The 23,229-nt window shown below is 40.2% G+C and overlaps 1 protein-coding gene across 5 annotated transcripts in view; it reads left to right on the top strand.

Moving 5' to 3' along the window:
* Positions 1-23,229, top strand: part of fermt2 (FERM domain containing kindlin 2) — a 134,709-nt gene that overhangs the window by 70,669 nt on the left and 40,811 nt on the right. For 3 of the 5 annotated variants that reach the window (XM_020513071.2, XM_020513069.2, XM_020513070.2), the window contains exons 5-8: positions 17,135-17,167; positions 17,366-17,591; positions 17,696-17,798; positions 18,352-18,459. In XM_020513071.2, coding sequence (XP_020368660.1) covers positions 17,135-17,167; positions 17,366-17,591; positions 17,696-17,798; positions 18,352-18,459 — 470 coding nt within the window. The remainder of the gene's footprint in view (positions 1-17,134; positions 17,168-17,365; positions 17,592-17,695; positions 17,799-18,351; positions 18,460-23,229) is intronic. The other 2 variants (XM_020513073.2, XM_020513072.2) reach the window with 1 other exon arrangement.

Genomic DNA, 23,229 nt, shown 5'->3' with positions numbered 1-23,229 from the left:
CCACCACCCACCCCCCCCCCCCCCCCCCCCCCCCCCCCCCACACCCCGGCCAAAAACATGCCTGGCAGGAGCATGTAATATCATCTAGTCCATTGTGTATCGACTCTGTGCCTAAGCTGAGAAATGGCTGAGTTCCTTATTAGGAGTTAGCAAAATTTGTAGTCTTTTATTTGTACTGCTGCAATTTTAAACAGGAAGGAGTTGCCTTCTTCCATAAATTTACTTACTTCAAAATTAACCAGTATGGGCGAGACGAAAATATACCCTGTTCGTTCAAGAGACCTTATTACAGACAAATCTTGCACAAATTAATGAAATTAAGTTTTTCAGAAGAAACTTTAGATATTAATTTTTAAACCAAAAGAGTTGGTTTATTACTGAATAATGGTCTTCTCTGCATGCCAATGATGACATGTATCTTGTATATAGTGGTTGGGCTTTTTACTTCGGCCTCTTGGACAAGTCAGGCCAAAGGGCCATTTTTGTGTTGTATGCCTCTGACTCTTCTTTTGAAAACTACATATAAAATATGTACCTCAGTGCTAACATTACATGATGCTGAAGCTCTCTCGTAGTATTAGAGCAGCATATTTTACGTAAGTTGCATTTTTTTAAAATTAAATTCGATAGCCATCGTAAAATGGAGGCCTGCAATCATGGTTTGGAAGTTTTGGTCATTCCTGACAAACTTTTAGAACTGTTATTTCAAAGGGTGCATTAGGAAATACATCAGATCTCATTACTAATGCTTTGTGTATCCAAAACTCACACATGGTATTACGTAATTGCTAGAGACCAGACTATGTGGATCTTTTTTTTTCTTCCATATATAGTATACCAAGCGAATTTGCAGAAAAAAAATGAATACAAGCTAATTTAACCCAATGTCATTCGTGCTATAGAATGAATAGTGTCCTTTACCATTTTTGCTGATCATCAATTGCATGACACATTTGTTTTTGATTAAATTAAACTGAATTATTTTAAACTACAAGAAGTTTAATTGTTAAGCTCAACAATGAACCTTCGATTACACTGTGTAAGATGCATACTTTGAAAGTGTTTGGATGTTAATGTCTCAGAATTGAAAATACTTTGTCACTAATTAATTGCTAAACATTTTGTGTCTTTGAGACTCCAGTTAAATTCTTGAAATTTATTGCAAATCAAGTCCAGTTCTTTCAATAAAAACTTGTTAATCATTGTTTCCGTTGCTGAGGATTCATTCAAATTCATATCCTAAGTTTTTTTTATCTATCCTTCCTCGTGAAGATTCTATATAAATACAAATTGATGGTGGATTTTGGAATTTCTCCATAGACAGGGTAGAATTGAAGACCGGCGGAAATCTGTATTGCTTACTGTGTGTAGTGATAGTAGAACATGGAGAATTGGGTCATGGAAATTGATATGGCAGCAATACTGAAGTCCATGTTGCTGTCTTCATTTCCAGATCTGTCTCTAATAGCTGGTTGAAGTTGCTGTCAGAGAACTTGAGAAAATGTTTGATAGCTGGTCATGGGATGTGTACTTGACCCCAACTTTCTGTTAATGGTTAAGGAAGTCTTTTGATAGGGCTTTGCAATTCTGTTCTGGCACATGAAACAGAAAATGGGACAGAAAGTGGTTACAGTCCTAGGCAGGGATGTGTGGCATAAAGATTGGTATGAGGACAATGCATTTTGATTCCTAGGACACTGGCACCAATAATGGGGAAAGTAGGAACTGTACCATTAGAATGGCCCACATCCGAACAGTGTCCAGAGTTTCTGGCGAATTGTATAACTAGGCTAGTGTCAGAATGATGGCAGTCCACTTGCACATACCTTTTTGTGAAGTGTGTCTTGTCTCAACCATGAGAAGTTCTATATATTTGAAAGCTTAAACCCATCTCCATTATTTGACTGAAGACAAATTATTGAATATTTTGTTTTACTGGGTGGAAAAAAAAAAGTCTGTTTGGGATTGAAGTGAGTTTAAAATTCCATGCCTGCTATTGAAAGCTCAGGACCAAATTAACACTTTGCGCTAATGAAGTCCAAACACATCTGTAGTTCTCCTAAACACTTAGAAATTGGCCAACAAATTTAATTCCTTTTAGACCCAAAGGAACAGACCTGTCAGCGCACAAACTGCCTGAAGAAAATTCATGCCTTAAAGTTAGTGAGATACAAACTGGAAAGAAATTTGCAAACACTACTTAAAAATTCCAGTTATTGCTGATGCAAACTTGAAGGCATGCAAGTCTTCTGAACATGGATAAGTGGAAAATATTTGGGACCCCCACAGATTATAGATGGATGGGCATTTCTGTATTGTTAATTGGAAGACTCTTCAATATAATGGTTTATCCCTCAAAGTCTAGTTCTCTGCTGGGTTTATAAGCGTAGAAATATTTTCATGTGTCCTTTATTAAATGCTAGTACAGGAAGCTTGCAGCAAAAACATTACTAGAAACTGAACAACAATAAAGGGCCATTGGGATCAATTGGTGCCTATTCACTGTAGCTTCCGTCTGATCCATATTCATTTATTGTTGCATTGAATTTTGGAAGGGGATACCTAGGAACTGTATCTTTTCTCTGCTTCTGGCCTTGTCTGAGTTCCTATAATATTTCATTATGATCAGTTATGGAAACAGTTATGTCCAGCTTTTCCTTTTAGGTTTGGAATGTGGTTGTCACTGACACAAGGTTAACTAGTTAGAAGCTGTATCTGAATTGAACCAACTTTCTGAAACTACCTGTAGACAACTATTGTGATATCCTGTAATGAAAATAATTTTCTTATGCTGTCCTAGTTTTCAAAAGTGTTATCCCACCCACAATGATTTTAGATGTGTTGTTTATAATTATAGTTTGCTGACAAAGGTAATAATGTTTTAACTCAAATGAAAATTAGTTTGTCATTTTCGTATATGCAATTCCTGCAATATCTGTATTTACTTCAAATCATGTTTATAATTAATGTACAGCATAAACATTTTTTTATTGTGATGACTTGAAAGAAATAAGGAGTATTCAATCTGATTCATGGTGATACAAAATTAAAAGCTACTAATATGTTTTGTTGCAAATTTTCACAGTACATACTGTCTATATAAAGTTTTGGTTTATTGCCCAGAGCCTTCTAATCAACAAGAATGAATCACAGTATTATACAGCACAGTTCTTTGTGATTTTCAGAGTTTCAAATTTCATTGATGCTCCTACTGCCTGCCAACCGTAGGGTGTCAGGTACAGTTGCATGTGCACCAGCAGCCGCAGTGTGGTCAAGGTTGTTCTGGACTCCTTTCTCAATCAGCTGAAGGAGTTACAGTGGATAGCTTGAGTGAGTGGTCAATAATTCAGCAGAAGTAACATAATGTGGGAAGGTATGAGAAACTCCATAAGACTCCCATGCAGAGATACCTGGGTGTCCTTTTGATAAACTACAAAATTTTTGCAGGTATGGCAAGTAATTAGGAAGGTGAGTGAAATGTTGGCCTTTACTCCCAGCACAATGGAGTACAAAAGTTGAGAACTTTTGTTAAAACTGTGTACAAAGCAGTTTGCACCATCTGTGTGCCATCTTGCTCTCCATGCTTAAGGAGGTATGTATGTGCATTGAAAGCAGTTCAAAGAAGATTCTGTAATCAATTCCTGGGATGAAGCAGTTTTCTAACGAGGAAAAGTTGGACCTATATGCTTGCTGGAATTTAGAATGCAAACAACCCTTTTGAAACTTGCAAGATTCTAATGAGGTAGATGTTGAGCGGATTTTGCCCCTCATTAGGGAATCTAGAACTAGGGGACACAGTTTAAAAATAAGGACCCTACCATTTAAGATAGGGTTGACATTGAATCTCTTTTGAGGGCTGTTAGTCTTTGATATTCTGTTCTACTGTGAACCTTGGACAGTGATTTTAGTAAATATATTCATTACTACTGAGTTAGGATCCTCCTGTGGCCACAACAAAGTTGAACTTATAAAGGGAGATGACATTGCTACTTATATCAAACTATATATATCTGTTTCAGAAACAAGTCAACCAGGTTCCTTCAGTAACAAATAATGAGTTTATTGCAAACAGAACTTATTCATGCAACCATGTACAGTTTTTGACAAAAAAATTCAAACGTTCAGCTATGTACAACTATCCTTCTTGAAAACTAACAGTCATTTCCCACGTATGGTGGCGGAAGTATATAAAAGCTCTGCAGAATGTTACCTGAAAGGTACTTTGATCAAGTAACAATTAAATTTAGAGAAAATTATTATGCCCAGATTGTCCAGTAGCTAAAGTCTCTTCGCACGCAAGCTTGTTGGCTCTGAGATATCTTCCTGAAATAGTTATGGCTGATTTGAATTCTTTGTGATTGAGTTTTCATAAATAACAGTGTGGAGCTGGAGGAACACAGCAGGCCAGCCAGCATCAGAGGAGCAGGAAAGCTGACGTTTTGGGCTCCAGCATCGGCAGTTCTTATTATCTCTGTGGAGTTTTCATGTTCTCTTTTAGCAAACCTCACTTGCAGTGATGAGCCTTTGCAGTCCGTTTTGAACTCTCACACTTTGAAAGGGGTTTCAGAGAGGGCACGTTCGTTCTCGATTCTCAGGTAAATTATCTGCTTCGTCCTCGCTGTTCAAATCCAATAGCTTTATTACATCCACAAGCTGGGCTATGTGACTTCTTACTGAAAGTGTAGCAGACGTGGCATCTCCAGTCACGCAGTTTTGTGTTCTTTGAAAATGAAACATTTTTCCTTACTTTTTCCAGTGTCCTTGGCTTTAGTAAGTACTCTTTAGAAAAAGTTCAAGATTAATATATTATCTTTGTGTCCTGCCAGTGACATGCTGAATTGATAGATTGCCTTGAAGATACGAAGATGATGTTTTGTGTTAGACACATCTTTTGATCTACAATGGAGTCTGTAATAGTGGGGGACAGGCAGGAAAGTGGAGTTAAGACCACATTCAGACCTGCTGTGATTTGATTGAATAGCAGAGCAGCTTCAATGAATCAAGTTGCCGGCTTCTCCTTTGTCTTATCATTTTGCTCCACCGGCACGGTGGCTCAGTGGTTAGCACTGCTGCCTCATAGCACCAGGGGCCCAGGTTCGATTTCGCCCTCTGGTGACTGTCTGTGTGGAGTTTGCACATTCTGCCCATGTCTGCATGGGTTTCCTCCCACAGTCCAAAGATGTGCAGGCTAGGTAGATTGGCCATGCTAAATTGCCTGTAGTGTTCAGGGATGCGTGGATTAGGTGGGTTATAGGGATGGGTCTGGGTGGGATGTTCTGAGGGTCGGTGTGGACTTGTTGGGCCAAAGGGCCTGTTTCCACACTGTAGGGATTGTATGAATGATCGTATCTGCACTGTCCATTTGAGCTAGCTATCCTATGAACCACTACTCTTTGTACATTTACCCTCCAAATTCGACATGTAACATCGTAACAGTATTGTCGGAGTATCTTCACGTCATGTTCAAAAAGAAAGCTGACTTCTCATGGGCAATCACTGCTGATTTTTGCATCTTGGGAATTAATTTTTCAGAAAAGAACTTTGAAATTACAGTGGATTCAGTTTCCAAAACCCCTTTTAGGGTAGTACATTCCGTATCATCACAACTAGCTACGTGAACAAAATATCTTCCAGTTCTGCTAACTCTGTCCTCTGCTCACCAACCCTTGTGTCAGTTGAAACAGTTTGTCCTTGTTCTTGATGAAATATATGACAGTGCTATTTTCAAAATGAAAACATTTTGAAGAATCTGAAGCACCTCAAATGGAAAAATAAGTGAAGGACCAGCAAAATGGAGCTACATGAGCCATTTTTTTTCTTTGCAAGAGTATGGTTTGAAAATTCTTGTGAATTAAAATGTCCATATAGCCATCCTTTTAAGACATGTTTTGCAGTCAGTGGACATTTCAGCCAATGTAGTTTGTTGGAAATGTTAAACTTGCTCAGCTACTTAGGAGGTTGTCAACTACATATTTGAAGCAAAATCTTGGCAAAGTAAAGAAACAAAAATAGGTCTCCAATTTGTGGAAGTTTATTGGATGTCGTGGGGACCAAAACTGCAAGAAATAGTAATATAGCAGCTAATGTCTAATGAGGAGGGACAGTGGAATTGGAAAAGACAGGTTGGAAGTTCCAGAGTGTATTGAAAAATGTCCCTCTGTGGGCAACAAAATGATAGATTATGGAAAATTAAGCAAGTGTGTTGGAAGAAATATTGTACTGCAGACAATATCTGGATTGGTGTTGAAATGATAAAAGACAAAGTTAAAAGAGACAAATATGTACATGATACTAAATTTCTCCAACCATTACAGAACACTTAAAGCTAGTGGGATGCTGACATGCACAGCCAAACTTTATAACAAAGTTTGATCATTGCCTCCTTTGATAGATACTTTGAGGACAAAGTCCATTTGGTTGATATCTTCGTACATCACCTTCAGCAGTTGCTCCCTTTTACCACAAATACACCCTAGCAGCAATGTGTACCATCTAGGAGATGCAGTACAGTAACTTACCAAGGTTCCTTCGTCAGTAGCTTCCAAACCTGCGATCTGTACTACCTGGAAGGACAAAGGTAGCAGTCACGTAGAAGTGGCCACTATCTGCAAATTTCCCTCAAGCCACATACCTTCCTGACTTAGAACAATATCAACTTTCCTTCACTGTCATTGTCTCAAAATCCTGGAACTCTCTTCCTAACAACAGCAACATAGGTGTCCCTACCTCCCAAGGATGGTAGCATTTCAAGAAAGCACCTTCTCCAGGAAATTAGGGATGTGGAATAATTGCTTGCCCAGCCAGCGATGCCCACCTCCCACGAACAACTGTTTTTTTAAAACAAAACTGCCCCAGTCACATCGTATAATCAGTGCTCCATTCCGATCGTCAAGGCATTGAAGTAATAGAAGCAATGCAGATAATAGCTACAGGCTTATCTAATGCCTGAAGCAGTGGTATTCACTGTACCCCTTACTTTTCATTCCTGCAGACTGCTCATTAATCCTCATTCTCCATTTGTCTCCCAAACCTCCACATCGCAGCCCACATCTTTTCCTCCCACTGGCTCTTACTCAAGCTGTCACTTGCAATAATGGTTCAGAAAACAGAAACCGCAAGCAAGCGGGAGAATCTGTGAGTGGGAGACAAATGGTAAGGGGAGGAACGCAGCAAGAAATTTCATAAGCATCTCAAAGACTTGCCAGTGTTTTTGCAGGGCTTATAAGATCTGACCATAGTAGATACAGGATTGGTAACCATGAGTGTTTGTTTCGATAGGCAAGGGATTAGATGAGGTCATGGGTGTCCAACGCATATACTGAACTGAGCTGGCATCCCACTGAAAAGAGACAGTCCAATAAAATTTACATGTTATATCCTCCATCTTTTCCTGCTTTGGGAGGTGGCAATCCAACTTCAGATCAGCCCTTCAGGCACCATAAAATCGGGTACCCTACCATCGTAGCATAGGTAATGGCTTCTTGGTATTATCGCTAGACTATTAATCCAGAAACCCAGCTGATGTTCTGGGGAGCAGAGTTCTTATCCCACCACGGCAGAGGGTGGAATTTGAATTCAATAATTTTTTTTAAAAAAGCCACTAATATCCCTTAGGGAAGGAAATCTGCCACCCTCACCTGATCTGGCCTACGTGTGATTCCAAACCCACAGCTATGTGGTTGACTCTCAATTATCCTCTGAAATGGCCTAACAATCTACTCAGTTGTACCAATCACTACAAAGTCTCAAAGAAATGAAACTGGACGGCTCACCTGGCATCAACCTAGGCATCGGAAAAGACAACAGCAGAAACAGCCCTGTCGACCTTGTGAAGTCCTCCTCACTAACATCTGGGGGTAAGTGCCAAAATTGGGAGAGCTGTCTCACAGAATAGTTAAGCAACAGCCTGACATAGTCATGCTGTCAGAATCATACCTTACAGACAATGTCCCAGACACCACCATCACCATCCCTGGATATGTCTTGTCTCACTGGCCGGACAGACCCAGCAGAGGGGGCGGCACAGTGGTATACATTTGGGAGGGTGTTGCTCTAGGAGTCTTCAACATTGACTCCAGACCCCATGAAGTCTCGTGGCTTCAGGTTAAACATGGGCAAGGAAACCTCCTGCTGGTTACCACGTACCATCCTCCCTCAGCTGATGAATCAGCACACCTCAATGTTGAACAACACTTAGAGGAAGCGCTGAAACTGGCAAGGGCACAAAATGTACTCTGGGTGGGGGATTTCAGTGTCCACCACCAAGAGTAGCTCGGCAGCAGTACTACTGATCGAGCTGGTCGGTCCTAAAGGACATAGCTGCTAGACTGGGTCTGTGGCAGGTGGTGAGGGAACCAACAAGAGGGAAAAACATACTCGACCTCATTCTTACCAATCTGCCAGCTGCAGTTGCATCTGTCCATGATGGTATCGGTAAGAGTGACCGTTGTACAGTCCTTGTGGAGACGAAGTCCCGCCTTCACATTGAGAATAACTTCCATCGTGTTGTGTGGCACTATCACCGTGCTAAATGGACAGACTTTGCACAAATCTAACAACTCAAGACTGGGCATCCATGAGGTGCTGTGGGCCATCGACAGCAGCAGAATTGTACTCCAGAACAATCTGTAACCTCATGGCCCGGCATATTTCCCACTCAACCATTACCATCAAGCCAGGGGATCAACCCTGGTTCAATGGAGAGTGCAGGAGGGCATGCCAGGAGCAGCACCAGGCATAACTGAAGATGAGGTATCAACCTGGTGAAGCCACCAAATGGGACTGCATGCACGCCAAACAGCAAAAGCAGCAAGTGATGGACAGCTAAGTGATCCCACAACCAACAGATCAGATCTAAATTCTACAGTCTTGCCGCATCCAGTTGTGAATGGTGGTGGATAATTAAACAACTCACTGGAGGAGGAGGCTCCACAAATATCCCCATCCTCAATGATGGAAGAGCACAGCACATCAGTGCAAAAGATAAGGCTGAAGCATTTGCAGCAGTCTTCAGCCGGAAGCGTTGAGTGGATGATCCACTTCGGCCTCCTCCAGTGGTCCCCAGCATTGCAGATACCAGTCTTCAGCCAATTCCATTCACTCCACGTGATATCAAGAATGGTTGGATTCACTGGATACTGCAAAGGCTATGGGTTGTGACAACATTGTGCTCCAGAACTTGCCACTCCCCTAGCCAAGCTGTTCCAGTAGTTACAACACTGGTACTTACCCAACAATGTGGAAAATTGCCCAAGTATGTCATGTACACAAAAAGCAGGACAAATCCAACCCTGCCAGTTACCATCCCATCAGTCTACTCTCAATCACTAGTAAAGTGATGGAAGGTGTCATCAGCAGTGCTATTGAGCAGATGCTGCTCAGAAATAACCTGCTCAGTGACGCCCGGTTTGGGTTCCGCCAGGGCCACTCATCTCCTAACCTCATTACAGCCTTAGTTCAAACATGGATAAAGGAGCTGAATTCGAGAGGTGAGGTGAGAGTGATAGCCCTTGACATCAAGGCTGCATTTGACCAAGTGTGGCATCAAGGAGCCCTAGCAAAACTGGAATCAATGGATACCAGGGGGCAAAATCTCCTGTGGTTGGAGTCATACCTGACACATAGGAAGATGGTCATGGTTGTTGGAGGTCAATCATTTCCGCCCCAGGACATCTCTGCAGGAGTTCCTCAGAGTAGTGTCCTTGACCCAACCATCTTCAGCTGCTTCTTCAATAACCTTCCCTCCGTCGTAAGGTCACAAGTGGGGATGTTCGCCAATGATTGCGCAATGTTCAGCACTATTCGTGACTCCTCAGATACTGAAGCAGTCCATGTTCAAATTCAACAAGATCTGGACAGTATTCAGGCTTGGGCTGACAAGTGGCAAGTGACATTTGCGCCACACAAATGCCAGGCTATGACCATCACCAATAAGAGACTATTTAACCACCACCCCTTGACATTCAATGGTGTTACCATCACTGAATCCCCCACTATCAACATCCTGGGTGTTATCATTGACTAGAAACTCAACTGGACTCACCACAATAACAGAATGGCTACAAGAGCAGGCCAGAAGCTCAAAGCCTGTCCACCGTCTACAAGACGCAAGACAAGAGTGTGATGAAATACTCCCCATTTGCCTGGATGAGCAGCCCCAACAACACTCAAGAAGATTGACACCATCCAGGACAAAGCAGCCCGCTTGATTGGCACTACATCCATAAGCATTCACTCCCTCCACCACCAATACTCGGTAGCAGCAGTGTATACTATCTACAAGATGCACTGCAGAAATTCACTGAAGATCCTCAGACAGCATCTTCCAAACCCACAACCACTTCCATCTAGAAGGACAAGGGCATCAGACATATGGCAACACCACTATCTCCAAGTTCCCCTCCGAGCCACCCACCATCCTGACTTGGAAATATATCGCTGTTCCTTCGCTGTCACTAGGTCAAAATCCTGGAATTCCCTCCCTAATAGTATTGTGGCTCAACCCCACAGCAAGAGTACTGCAGCGCTTCAAGAAGGCAGTTCACCACCACCTTCTCAAGGGCAACTAGGGATGGACAAGAAATGCTGGCCAGCCAACGTCGTCCACATCCCAGAAACGAATAGAAACAAAAAAACCATAGATTAGCATTGCAAGCTGGAACTGAGACTGCATCATGAGGAGCCGGCCTGACTCGTTATTCTGCCTTGATAAAAGTTCGATCCCAAGTCTCTAATCAAGCCCAGGATCTATTATGTCTTATTAACCACTTTGTTGAACTGCCCTGCTACCTTCAATAATTTGTGCACATACACCTCCAGGTCTGTCTGCACCAGTGCTCCTTTTATTTTGTGGTGCTTTCAATCAAAATTTATCACTGTACGTTTCTTTGCATTTAGATTTTGCAGCCTTCTGCCTAATCCATCATCCTGACTGTGTCTCTTGAAGTCTGTCCCTATCCAGTTCAAGATCCTTGCAGCTCATCTAAAATTTTGAATTGTGCTCTGTACACCCAAGTCAAGGTCGTTACTAAGACTATGGATTTTCTTTATCTATATTAATGACCTCCGGAGAACCCACTGTTAATCTTTGTACCGTCTGATAAACATTCATTTACTACTACTTTGTTTCCTGTCACTTGACTGACTTCATATCCATGTCACCACTGTTATACTCCATGGAACTCAATTTTCTGATAAACCTATAATATGACTCTTCTTTAGAATGCCTTCTGGGCCTTTGAATGTATGTGTACACCACATCAGCTCTTTCCCTTTGCTGCATCTAAAATCTCAAGTTGTTTGTTAAAGCATGATTCCAATCCATGCTTGATTTTCTTAAATAAGATGACCTGGGATGAAACAATCCAGATGGGTTAACTTCCTTCCTGATTCATAATTATGACCTTGGATGCCCTAAATATTCAAATTTACTGCTGTGTTTGGGTGTTCTGTCTAAGTCATAAAAGTCAGTGATAATAAAAGCCTTGTGATTTATTTCTGAATGTAATTTTCAAAAGCTCCATTTCTGTCATTTATCTTATATTAATGTCACCTGTTTAAATTTTCAGTCAACTGATGTTTGCTTAACAAAGACACTTGAATTTCCTTACAGGTCTTGCAGGAAATTTTTAAAAAAAATATATGTAATCATGTTGCAGCCAATGATATAAACAGTTCAATAGTATTGCTTCTTATTCAAACAACAGAACCAATCTGAAGTTGGGGGTATTTAACAGTGAGTTTGTTGCACAAAAACTGCAGATAGAGTAAGGTGTGAACAAATTCGCCATGTACTCTAAACACAGATGAAGGGCAGGCTTGAATCTTTTGAATTCTAAACCATGTTTGTTAGCATGCAGGTGTGGGAATATCTTTAGGATTATTTTTGAATATTCAAATAAAGTCAGTTTTCATTTCTCACAATGAAGTCAGGATTTGAAGTTAGGGAGAAGGAAGATAATGAGTGTTTATTCTTTTTTTTAATAGGCAACATGCCAAAGCTAGAAAACTATGTTATGCTCACTTCCCCAGCTGTGCAAAGATGTCTGTCTCCAGTCACCATTGTTGTTTAAGTTAGGAAAGGGGGAAGAGGAAATTGGAGATAATTTGCACACAATTATGTAATTAATTACAAAATAAGTTGCAAGAGAGTCTGTGGAGAAAGATGAATGGTAACTGGATGGGGTAATTTTTTGGCTTCAAGTTAAAGTTTAGCACTGGGAACTCTATCCAAAATATAAAATAGAATTTAATTTTATTTATATAGTCCTTCTAGTCAATCAACCTTTTCATCAGATCTTGTGGCCCCAAGTCAGAAGTCCTGGCTCCACAATCCCAACCTTTAAAAGCCACTGTTAAAATATCAGGCTTTTGGTCAGTGTGGGAGCTGTGCCATTTGGCAGGAAAACCCCAGAAGAGTGTTCATTTCCCTGATGTGTTTTGGAGAGAACGTCTGCCTGGGGAAGCATGCTAAATTTAAAAGTAAAGATTCGGTTAACGGAAAGATTCTTGGCAGTGTGCAGGAGCAGAGGGATCTTGGGGTTCATGTTCACAGTTCCCTGAAAGCTGCCACCCAGGTGGATAGAGTTGTTAAGAAGGCGTATGGTGTGTTAGCTTTCATTAATAGAGGGATTGCGTTCAAGAGCCGTGAAGTTATGCTCCAGCTATACAAAAGCCTGGTTCGGCCACATCTGGAGTATTGTGTCCAGTTCTGGTCACCTCATTACGGGAAAGATGTGGAAGCATTGGAAAAGGTGCAAAGGAGATTTACCACGATGTTGCCTGGAATGGAGGGAAGGTCTTACGAGGAAAGGTTGAGAGAGCTAGGGCTTTTCTCTTTAGAACGACGAAGGATGAGAGGTGACTTGATAGAGGTGTACAAAATGATCAAAGGTATAGATAGAGTAGACAGCCAGAGACTTTTTCCTAGGGTGGAGGTAGCTTTTACGAGGGGACATAGTTTTAAAGTGAAAGGAAGTAGATATCGGGGAGACGTCAAAGGTAGGTTCTTTACTCAGAGAGTGGTAGGGGCCTGGAATGCATTGCCGGAGAGGGTAGTGGAGTCGGCCTCATTAGGGGCATTTAAGCGGCTATTAGATAGGCATATGGATGATAGTATAAGGTTGCAGTGGAGGTTAGATAGACTTTAGGTTTCGGGTAAAAGTTCGGCACAACATCGTGGGCCGAAGGGCCTGTACTGTGCTGTACTGTTCTGTGTTCTAAGATTTAAGCAAAAATATCCCTTAACTTCAAAACTTCCTTCCTCAGCTCACTCTTTTTCAAAAAAATTGATGAACAACAGCACTTTTCTCAATGGCACAGGATGCATTATAGAAATTTAAGTAAGAGGCCCATATTTTTTCTCTTGTGGATTTTTTTAATTCCTTTTTCTGACTTGGGCAAGACTGGCTAGGCCAGCATTTATTGTCCATCCCTAATTACCCTTGAAAAGGTGATGGTGAGCTGCCCTCTAGAATTGCTGCAGTCCTTGGTTTAACAGCATCCATGGTGTGGTTAAGGAGAGAGCTCCAAGATTTTTACTCCGTGCCAGTGAAGGACCACTAATATTGTTCCAAGTCAGGGTGATGAGTGACTTGGAGAGGCTGTTGTAGCTGGTGATGTTTCCATGTCCTTCCTTGTCCTTCTAACTGGCAGAGGCCATGGATTTAGAAGATCATATCTTGGTAAGTTGTTGCCACTGTGCATTTATGGTGGAGGGAGTGAATGTTGAAAGTTAAATGAGATGTCTGTTGAGTGGGCTGCTTTGTCCTGAATGGTGTAAAGTTTCTTGAGTGTTGTTCAAGCTGCACTCATCCAGGTCTGTGGAGAGTATTCCATCACACTCGCGAATTGTACTGATGGTTGACAGCTTTCAAGGAATCAGGAAGTGAATTACTTGCTGCAAAAGCCCTAGCCGCTGTAACCAGAGTATTTATATAGATGGCCCAGTTCAATTTCTGATCAATGACTACCTCTACATTTGGGACTTCTAGACACTTCTTGCTAACACCTGTTGACACGTTTGTCAGTTTCAAAGGATTTATGCACATGTGTATATAAATCTCAGTTATTTGTCCCAAAGGGCTCCTGATACACAGATTCTTCGCCCACCAAGGATAATGGACACCTAACTAAAAGATCCCTGCAAGTGTCCTCTGACTGTATCTGTTGGGATACCCCAGCTGTCTAAAGGAGTATCTGGCTGACTATCCAGAAGAAATACTTGCTCTGTCCTGGCCTAATTTCTGCACTCTGGGTTCCATACTCCAGGAATTCCAAAATCTTGTTTGCATGGAAACAACCAGTTACCAGGAACTGCACCTGTGTGAACCATTGCCCAGCCACAGTCCCGACCTGTGAAAGTGAGGAATGCTGGGTTCATGATTAGGACTTCTGATTCCTGACAAATTCTGGCATTTTTGCTGCAGTAGATATGCCTTTGAAAGATTTAAAGAGAAGTAATCATTTTAATTTTTATCCTGACTTAAATTAACGTCAACAAAGGCAAAATAAGCTTGTCTAATTGTTCTCCCATTGAGTTCTGAGGAAGGGTCACCAATACATTAACTCTGATGTTTCGTCACAGATGCTGCCAGACCTGCTGAGCTTTTTCAGCAACTTCTGTTTTTGTCTCTGATTTACAGCATCCACAGTTCTTTCAGTTTTTATTTAGCACTTAAACTCCCGTGTGTCCTGGAGGAGCTCTTCTGAAATGCCCACATAAATTGCTCGTTTTGATGTGTTATATTATGTAAATTGCTTGCCTGAGCGCCACAGTTGCACTGTTTCATTTGAAGTTGGTAAATGTCAATGTTGTATAATTTGCATTTTTTTATAAGCTTCAAAGCAAAACGGCCCAAGCACTTCACAGAAACACTGACATCAAGTAATAGGAGGAGATATAAAGGGAGATGATTGTAATAACATTGGTGTTGATATCTGGGTATTCTTCATAGAAAGGAGTTAGCAACCATATTGGTGAAAGCAGTTTTTAATAACTGTTTACACTGTACAAGAGAGACTTAAACAGGACATCTCTAGAAATTTCCATGTGCAGACTGCACTTCCATGAAATCTGGCATCAACGATGTACACAAGTTGTTAGCATTGCAGTCGTTACCCTTTTATGGTTCAATGACCAAAGCTTTATAAAAGGAACATAGTTGTCAGTGGTGAGGCAGTTAAAGTTGGGGTGCTTCCAAGGCCAGAATTGAAAGAGTGTATCTTTTGCTTAGAGTTCAAGATCTACAGAAGATCATTTCCTAGGAATAATGTAGTTGCTGCAATGACAACTTGATTGATTATCAGTTTTTGGTGAGGGAAATTAGACCAATTTAGGAGGTGCTGTAGCACAACTTGGGCTTTCTGCACAGCAATTGTTGTTGAGAATTTCTAAGCATTCAAGGTTAAATTGAAACTTCTGGTTAAGAGATCAGAATTTGGACACAACCTTCGTGTGATATTGTTTTGTTTTTTGATGGAGTTAATACCTCCTACTAGAATTGAGGAATTACACAAAGATGCTTTAACCATTCATGTACTGATATTACAACTCTAGACTACTTAGTTGAACAAAGACAGGCTTTTTACTTTTACCGTTTTAAAAAAAAACAACTTTTGTTCTTTTCATTATTTGAAATTTTAGCTGGCGTACTGGCACTGGTAATCAAAGTTCTATATCTATTTAAGCAAATGTGCAATGTTCTACTTTGACTAAAGATAATGAATGAACTTTTTGTCTGAAGAAATCAAATTTTAAGCTGGTACTGGTAATCCTCTGTAATGATAAAATGCACTCAAAGTGCAGCATTCTAATTAATTAGTGTACAGGATTTGTTGAAGAGTGTATTAGAATAAAAGTTTTGCATGCAGTGCAACCATTGGTCAAAGATGAGCCCATCAAAGGTGTTGCTGTTGAGCTATGGCAAAAGAACTGCAGTAGAAACCCTGATGCAGGATTACTGTAGTGTGAAAGGAAAATGCTGATAGAGTTATTAAACTGGTTCCCATAACCTCTACAAAAGTACAAGATTTTGTATGAAAAATTGACTTAATAACTATGTTACTCAGACATTTATTATTATTATTGTTGTTGTTGTTGTTATCATCATTATTACTACTACAATAAACATACTATCTGCCTTCCCATCTTGCTGACCAAAGTGGTCTCACCAGATTACTGATATACTCCCCCTAATGACTTCAAGAAATTGGGTCAGAATCTATCCCCATTAACCTTGGAGTGATGGGAGTGTCATTGAAGATGGTTCATGTGAAAGCAAGGGTGATCCTAAAGGGCTAAGAATCTCAGATGCTCAACAGACAATTTGCAATGAAGGTAATCGCACAAATAACTACATTATTGAAATTCTTCAATAAGAATTAACCTGGTGGGGACCACACTGTAGCACATGCATCAGAACAACACCAAAGCAAAGTGCATTTGCTGGAAACACGAGATAGTTCTGACAGCATCTTTGAAAAGAATTGATATTTCATGTCTGTGGTCTTTTGTCAGCTCTGGTACCATTGCTTCTACTGCAAAGATGAATCGTAATATCAAAAATTCAGATTAATGAGTGGGAAACTTCTTAAATAGGAACAAAGGAATCTTAAAAGATTTTCCCCTCTTTGGGAGCATGATGGTCATACACACAACAAAGACCTTACTGATCAATTAAGGTATACCAACGTCAGGTATAAGAGTCGATGAGGATTACTGCCTCTGAGGTATACAGGGTCGAGTGCACTAGTAGTGATTTAGTTATAGCACTGTATTAGTCACAGATTTTTATGGAATAAGCCATGTTCATTTGTTAAATTCATTATGTTTTGTTTCACTGTTATGAGATTTCAATGTGCACTTCCTCGAGCCAGTGTTGTTATCTTTGACGTCTGAAGACTCATTAACTGTTTCACTGGTGTTGACAATGAAGAAAGCTCTATATAAAGGAGACATGATAAATCCATAGTACCGTTAAGTTAATTTGTATAATTGTCCTTATCACTGGCTAAGCTCTTGCATGTTATTTTGCTCTGCTTGCTTACTCACTTTGCTCTGCCTGTTCACTCTGCTATGCCTTGCTTGTTCTGTGCTCTTCCTACCCTTCTCATTTCCTGTTTTCCTCTTCTGTAGGCTCTGATGTTCTTTATATTGGTCCATCAAAAGGTAAGCTTTCAATTTATCAAACTTCATGGTTAAATGTATTGCTGTACAATACATAACTATAGGTGCTTCATGTTATGGAAAACAAAGTAAAACAGTTACATAAAGATTAATGTTATTGATTCTGCAGTTGTGCACTTTACTAATACCCGAACTGACATTAACCATAAAACTTTATTTCTTTCAATCTTTCTCCTTCAGGAAGCATTTACTCAAGCCCCGGGTTATATAGCAAAACAATGACACCAACATATGATTCAAGAGATGGTAGTCCACTTTCCCCAACCTCAGCTTGGTTCGGTGACAGTCCTCTGTCAGAAGGCAATCCTAGTGTTCTTGCGGTGAGCCAGCCAATCACCTCTCCAGATATTTTGGCACAACTTTTCAAACCACAGTCTCTACTTGATAAGGCAAAAATGAATAAAGGGTAACTTGAGATATATTTTTGTGTCTTTCTTTTAAATGCAATTTTAAGTATGAAGTTTAGTCTTGTACGTTTTATTTTTAACTTTTTTACATGTGTTCTTTTAGATGGCTAGATTCATCAAGGTCCCTGATGGAGCAAGATGTTAAAGACAATGATGTTTTAATGCTTCGATTCAAATATTACAGTTTCTTTGATTTAAACCCAAAGGTAGGAGTTTACAAAGAGACACACCATTTTGAAAGAGCGTTTTTCTTCGTGAAATGTTTTCTAAATTTTGCAATGATGTAGCAAAGTTTATTTTTCTGTATCATTGTAAAACCAATTATCACTAGCTTGTGCCAAATTATTTTGCAGTGTTTATGTTGAAAGCTCTGAAACATGTGTAGCAACTTGTTTGATTGCTACTCCATATTTGAGCTATGTATCAATATGCAGATTATATTTTATTTACTTTACTGTTCAACACTTAACTATTATAACTAAGGTGTTTGGTCTGTTACAACTCATTTCTGTTATTGTGTAACCCCAGTTTATTTAAAGTATAGATCTTTGAAATTATAGGACAACATTTTAATATAATTACAATCAATATTTTTATGGTTGCGCTGCGTATTACAATGTAATAACTACAATGGTTTCTAATTGAAATGCTGTTAAACTACTAATTGAGCATTTATCTTAACAAAATCTGCAGTAACCGTCTTTATTATAAGAATGTTTCTACGAAGTTGTGGTAATTCTAAACATTTCCACATTTCAGTATGATGCAGTGAGAATCAACCAACTTTTTGAACAAGCTAAATGGTGTATTCTTCTGGAAGAAATTGAATGCACAGAGGAGGAAATGATGATGTTTGCAGCTTTACAAGTAAGTAACAACGAACGTGAGTGAGAAAAATTCATTTCAATGAAACTTCATTTTAATTGTTTCATTAGAAAGATTTTCATTGCTGGGATCAGTTCTCCTAAACTTTGCATGCCTTTATTGCAGTAGCTGTAAACAACTTTGGAGCATTTGAGATGGACAGAGACTGCAATAGTGGGCACTGTCCCCAGAATATCATTGGACAATTCTGCATGTTCCATAAAAGCTTTCCTGAGCTCAAACATACTGCAGAATGATGAGATCAGTTTTCTATTTTTAATGTGTGCTTGAGCAAAGCTGCTTTACATAATTTTCAAATGGACAATTGATTTAACTATTCAATTAATGTGATTGTTAGCTTTTTGATCTCATTACATACAGGAATATGAATTTCTAGTAGGACATCATTTTCAGGCCATGCAAGTGGTAATAATTATTTGATTGTACTGCTCATCACTTAAGGTGGGATCCACATACAGCATTTCATTTGGACTCTAGGACTGGCTGACTATATCCATATCTGGGATACTTGAACTATAACTCTTCAGTGGACTTCTGCAGTTTCATTTTTATTGCTGTACATTCTCTAACTCGAGAGTAAAGTCTTGGACTTAATTTTCAGTAACATAGCTGGATAAGTGGTTAAGTATCAGTGGAAGAGCATTTTGTAGACAGCAATCAAAGTTCTCAAGTGAGGAAAGGCTGATTTTAATAAGATTAGATATGATTTGACAAGAGTTGACTGGGAGCAGATACTTTCAGGAAAATCTGTCTTGGAACAGTGGGATGCATTCAAGAAGAAAATTTGGAGAGAACACAGTCAACATGTTCCAATAAAGAAAAAGGGTGGGGCCATAAAATCCTGTGAACTCTGAATATCAAAGGATAAACTGCATTGGATTAAGAGAAAAGTGGAGGCATTTGGAAGATACAAAACAGCAGAAGATCTAGAGGTATACAGAACAAACTTTAAGGGGAGCTTAGCAGTGTTAAAAAGGGATATGAAAGGATACTGGGGGGCAAAATAAAGAAAATCCTAGATTGTTATACAGGTACGTTAAGGGTAAGAGGATAATTAGAGAAAGAATAGGGCACTTTAAGGACCACAGTGGTAATTCGTGCATGGAGTCAGAGGATGTAGGTAGGGTTCTAAATGGGTATTTTGGGTGATGCTCACCGAGAGAGACGATATGGGTATGGAAATCGGGGAGAAGGTCTGTGATTATTTAAAGAAATTAGCATTGACAGAGAGAAGTTCTGAGGGTCTGGTGGGGTTGAAAGTAGGGCCAGATGAAATGTAACCCAAGTTGTTGAGCGAGGCAAGGGAGTAAATAGCGGGGTGCTTGCAAAATATTTCAATTCCTCTCTGATCGCGGAAAGTGCTGAAGAAATGGAGGACAGTCTGTGTGGACACTATATTCAAGAAAGGATCAAGGGATAAACCATGAAACTGCAGACCATTCAGTCTAACCTCAGTGGTGCGAAACTAACGGAAACCATTCTGGGGAACGGAATCAATCTGCATCTGGAGAGGCAGGGATTAATGAGGAATAGTCATCATAGTTTTGTCAAGGGAAGGTCACATCTGACCAACTTGATTTAGATGTTTTGAAGAGGTGACAGGTGTGTGGATGATGGCAGTGTTTTGGACTTCAGCAAGGTTTTTGATAGGGTCCTGTAAAGGTAGGAACCAATGATATCCATGGAAATTTAGGTAATTGGATCCACAATTTGCTGGAAGTGTGTGGAAGCCGACTGGAAGTCTGTGTCCAATGGGGTGCAATGGGGTCAGTGTTGGGGCCCTTGCAGTTGTGGTTTATTTAAATGAACTAGAATTGAAGGTAGGTGGTTAATCAGTGAGTTCGCAGATGATTGAAAAATTGGTGTGGTGGTAAATAATGAGGAGGATAGTCCTGGACAACAATACCATAAAGATGGGCTGATCAGTAGCAAATGGAATTCAATCCTCATAAATGTAAGGTGATGCACTTGGTCAAGACAAACAAGAAAAAGGGAGTACATGATGAATGGTAGGACCCAGGGAACAGCGAGGATCAGTGGGACCTCAGTATACGTGTAACCCAGCCCCTCAAGCTATCAGGGCAAGTAGATAATGTGGTTAAAAGGGCATATGTTGTACTGCCTTTATTCATCATAAGTAATTTAAGAGCAGTGAGGTTATTTTGTAAGTGTATAAACCATTAGTTAAACCACAGCTATGATATTGTGTGCAGTTCTGGAATCCACATTATAGGAGGGATGTGATAGCACTGGAACGGGCGTAGAAGAGATTCACAGGATATTGCATGGGCTGGAGAATTTCATTTATGAAGAGAAATTGGATAGACAGATTATTTTCCTTAGAGCAAAGGAGATTGAGAGGGGATGTGGTGGAAGACAGGGTGGTGGTTGATGGGAAATGTTCATCCTGGAGTTCAGTTACTAGTGGTGTACCTCAAGGATCTGCTTTGGGGCCACTGCTGTTTGTCATTTTTATAAATGACCTGGATGAGGGCGTAGAAGGATGGGTTAGTAAATTTGCAGACGACACCAAAGTTGGTGGAGTTGTGGATAGTGCAGAAGGATGTTGCAGGTTACAGAGGGACATAGATAAGCTGCAGAGCTGGGCTGAGAGGTGGCAAATGGAGTTTAATGCGTAAAAGTGTGAGGTGATTCACTTTGGAAGGAGTAACAGGAATACAGTACTGGGCTAATGGTAAGATTCTTGGTAGTGTGGATGAGCAGAAAGATCTCGGTGTCCATGTGCATAGATCATTGAAAGTTGCCACCCAGGTTGGTAGCGTTGTTAAGAAGGCGTACAGTATGCTAGGTTTTATTGGTAGAGGGATTGAGTTTCGGAGCCATGAGGTCATGTTGCAGCTGTACAAAACTCTGGTGCAGCCGCACTTGGAGTATTGCGTACAGTTCTGGTCACGGCATTATAGGAAGGATGTGGAAGCATTGGAAAGGGTGCAGAGGAGATTTACCAGGATGTTGCCTGGTATGGAGGGAAGGTCTTATGAGGAAAGGCTGAGGGTCTTGAGGCTGTTTTCGTTAGAGAGAAGAAGATTAAGAGGTGACTTGATAGAGACATACAAAATGATCAGAGGATTAGATAGGGTGGACAGTGGGAGCCTTTTTCCTCGGATGGTGATGGCTAGCACGAGGGGACATAGCTTTAAATTGAGGGCTGATAGATATAGGACAGATGTCAGGGTAGGTTCTTTACTCAGAGTAGTAAGGGCGTGGAATGCCCTGCCTGCAAAAATAGTAGACTCGCCCACTTTAAGGGCATTTAAATGGTCATTGGATAAACATATGGATGATAATGGAATAGTTTAGGTTAGATGGGCTTCAGATTGGTTTCACAGGTCGGCGCAACATCGAGGGCCGAAGGGCCTGTACTGCGCTGTAATGTTCTATGTTCTATGTGTTTTGAGATGTATTAAAGTGAGGGGTATAGATAAGATAGACAGGAAGGAACCTTTTCCCTTGTAGGAGGTGTAAATGACCAGGGGTGTAGATTTAAGGTAAGGGACAGGTTTGGAGTGAATGTGAGGGAAAAATATGTTCACCCAAAAGGTGGTGGGAATCTGGAACTCACTGCCTGTAAGGATGGTAGAGGCAGAAATCCTCATAACATTTAACAAGTATTTGGATGTGCACTTGTGATGCCAAGGCACACAACACATCGGGCCAAGTACTGGAAAATGGGATTAGAATAGTTAGGTAGTTGTTTTTGACCAATGCAGATATGATGGACCAATGGCCCTTTTTTGGTGCTATAGATTTCTATGTCTCTAAATCTGATCACGAGATTGGTTAAAGATATTTGATTTTTGAAATTATGGAGTATTGTCACCAAAGCTAACAACACCACCTGCTTGTTTCCTAGTATAACTAGCTTCTCTTTGCTAATCTCCTTTTCTCCTCTCCTCTCTATTTTTTCTGTTATTCCCCTTAGTCGTCACAAAAAGCTAGCGGGGAGTAGTGCCACATCTTCTGGTAGAGAAGGATGTGATTTGTTTCAACTCCTGTTTCTCGGATCTGCTCCTTCCAATGGAAAGTCAGAGTTTCTGTCACTGCTTTGCATTCCGAAAATCTTTGAAACACTGAAAACCTAATGAATGCAAAAGATGATCCATTGACTAGGAGCATAATTTATAAGCCTAGTCTCAGTGATCTGTTTTGCTGCTCAATCAAGGATATGCTCCTGATTTGTGTTGCTGTTTTTAATTTGTATTTGACAAATGTAGCAGCTGGTATCATTGTTTATTCATGTGCAAAATATGAAAGATTCCTGAAAAGATAGTTACTAAATGAAACTTCTGTTTCATCTTGTGTCTTTCACTTAATGCGTTCTTTTATTACCCATTATTTCTACACAAAATGATTTGTGAAGTTCATATTTTGTGATTTGTTGGTGCATGGCTTAGCAATGCTCCTGTGCTTATTTATTTTTACTGGAAACTGTAACTTGCATTTGGAGCATCAACATTTTATCCATCATCCTGCACTTTAGAAAACAGCATCCTATTAATAACAGATAAACCTAAGAGTACAGTTGTGTTGATGCCCATGCATCACAGCCAGTAAAAACAAAGCTGTTTGTTAACCTGACTGACAGCAACGTACAATAGTATATGCAAGTGCAGTTCACAGGCATTTGATTTTTAATGTTAGAATATTATCTTTGTATGGACATTTAACATTTTGCATAAATAAAACTTATTTTGGTTTCCACACTGAACCTTGTGTCACTTACCCTTTTAA

Source organism: Rhincodon typus, chromosome 8 (assembly GCF_021869965.1).
Source record: "Rhincodon typus isolate 14 chromosome 8, sRhiTyp1.1, whole genome shotgun sequence".
NCBI lineage: Eukaryota > Metazoa > Chordata > Chondrichthyes > Orectolobiformes > Rhincodontidae > Rhincodon > Rhincodon typus.
This window is presented reverse-complemented; position numbering and strand designations above follow the sequence as displayed.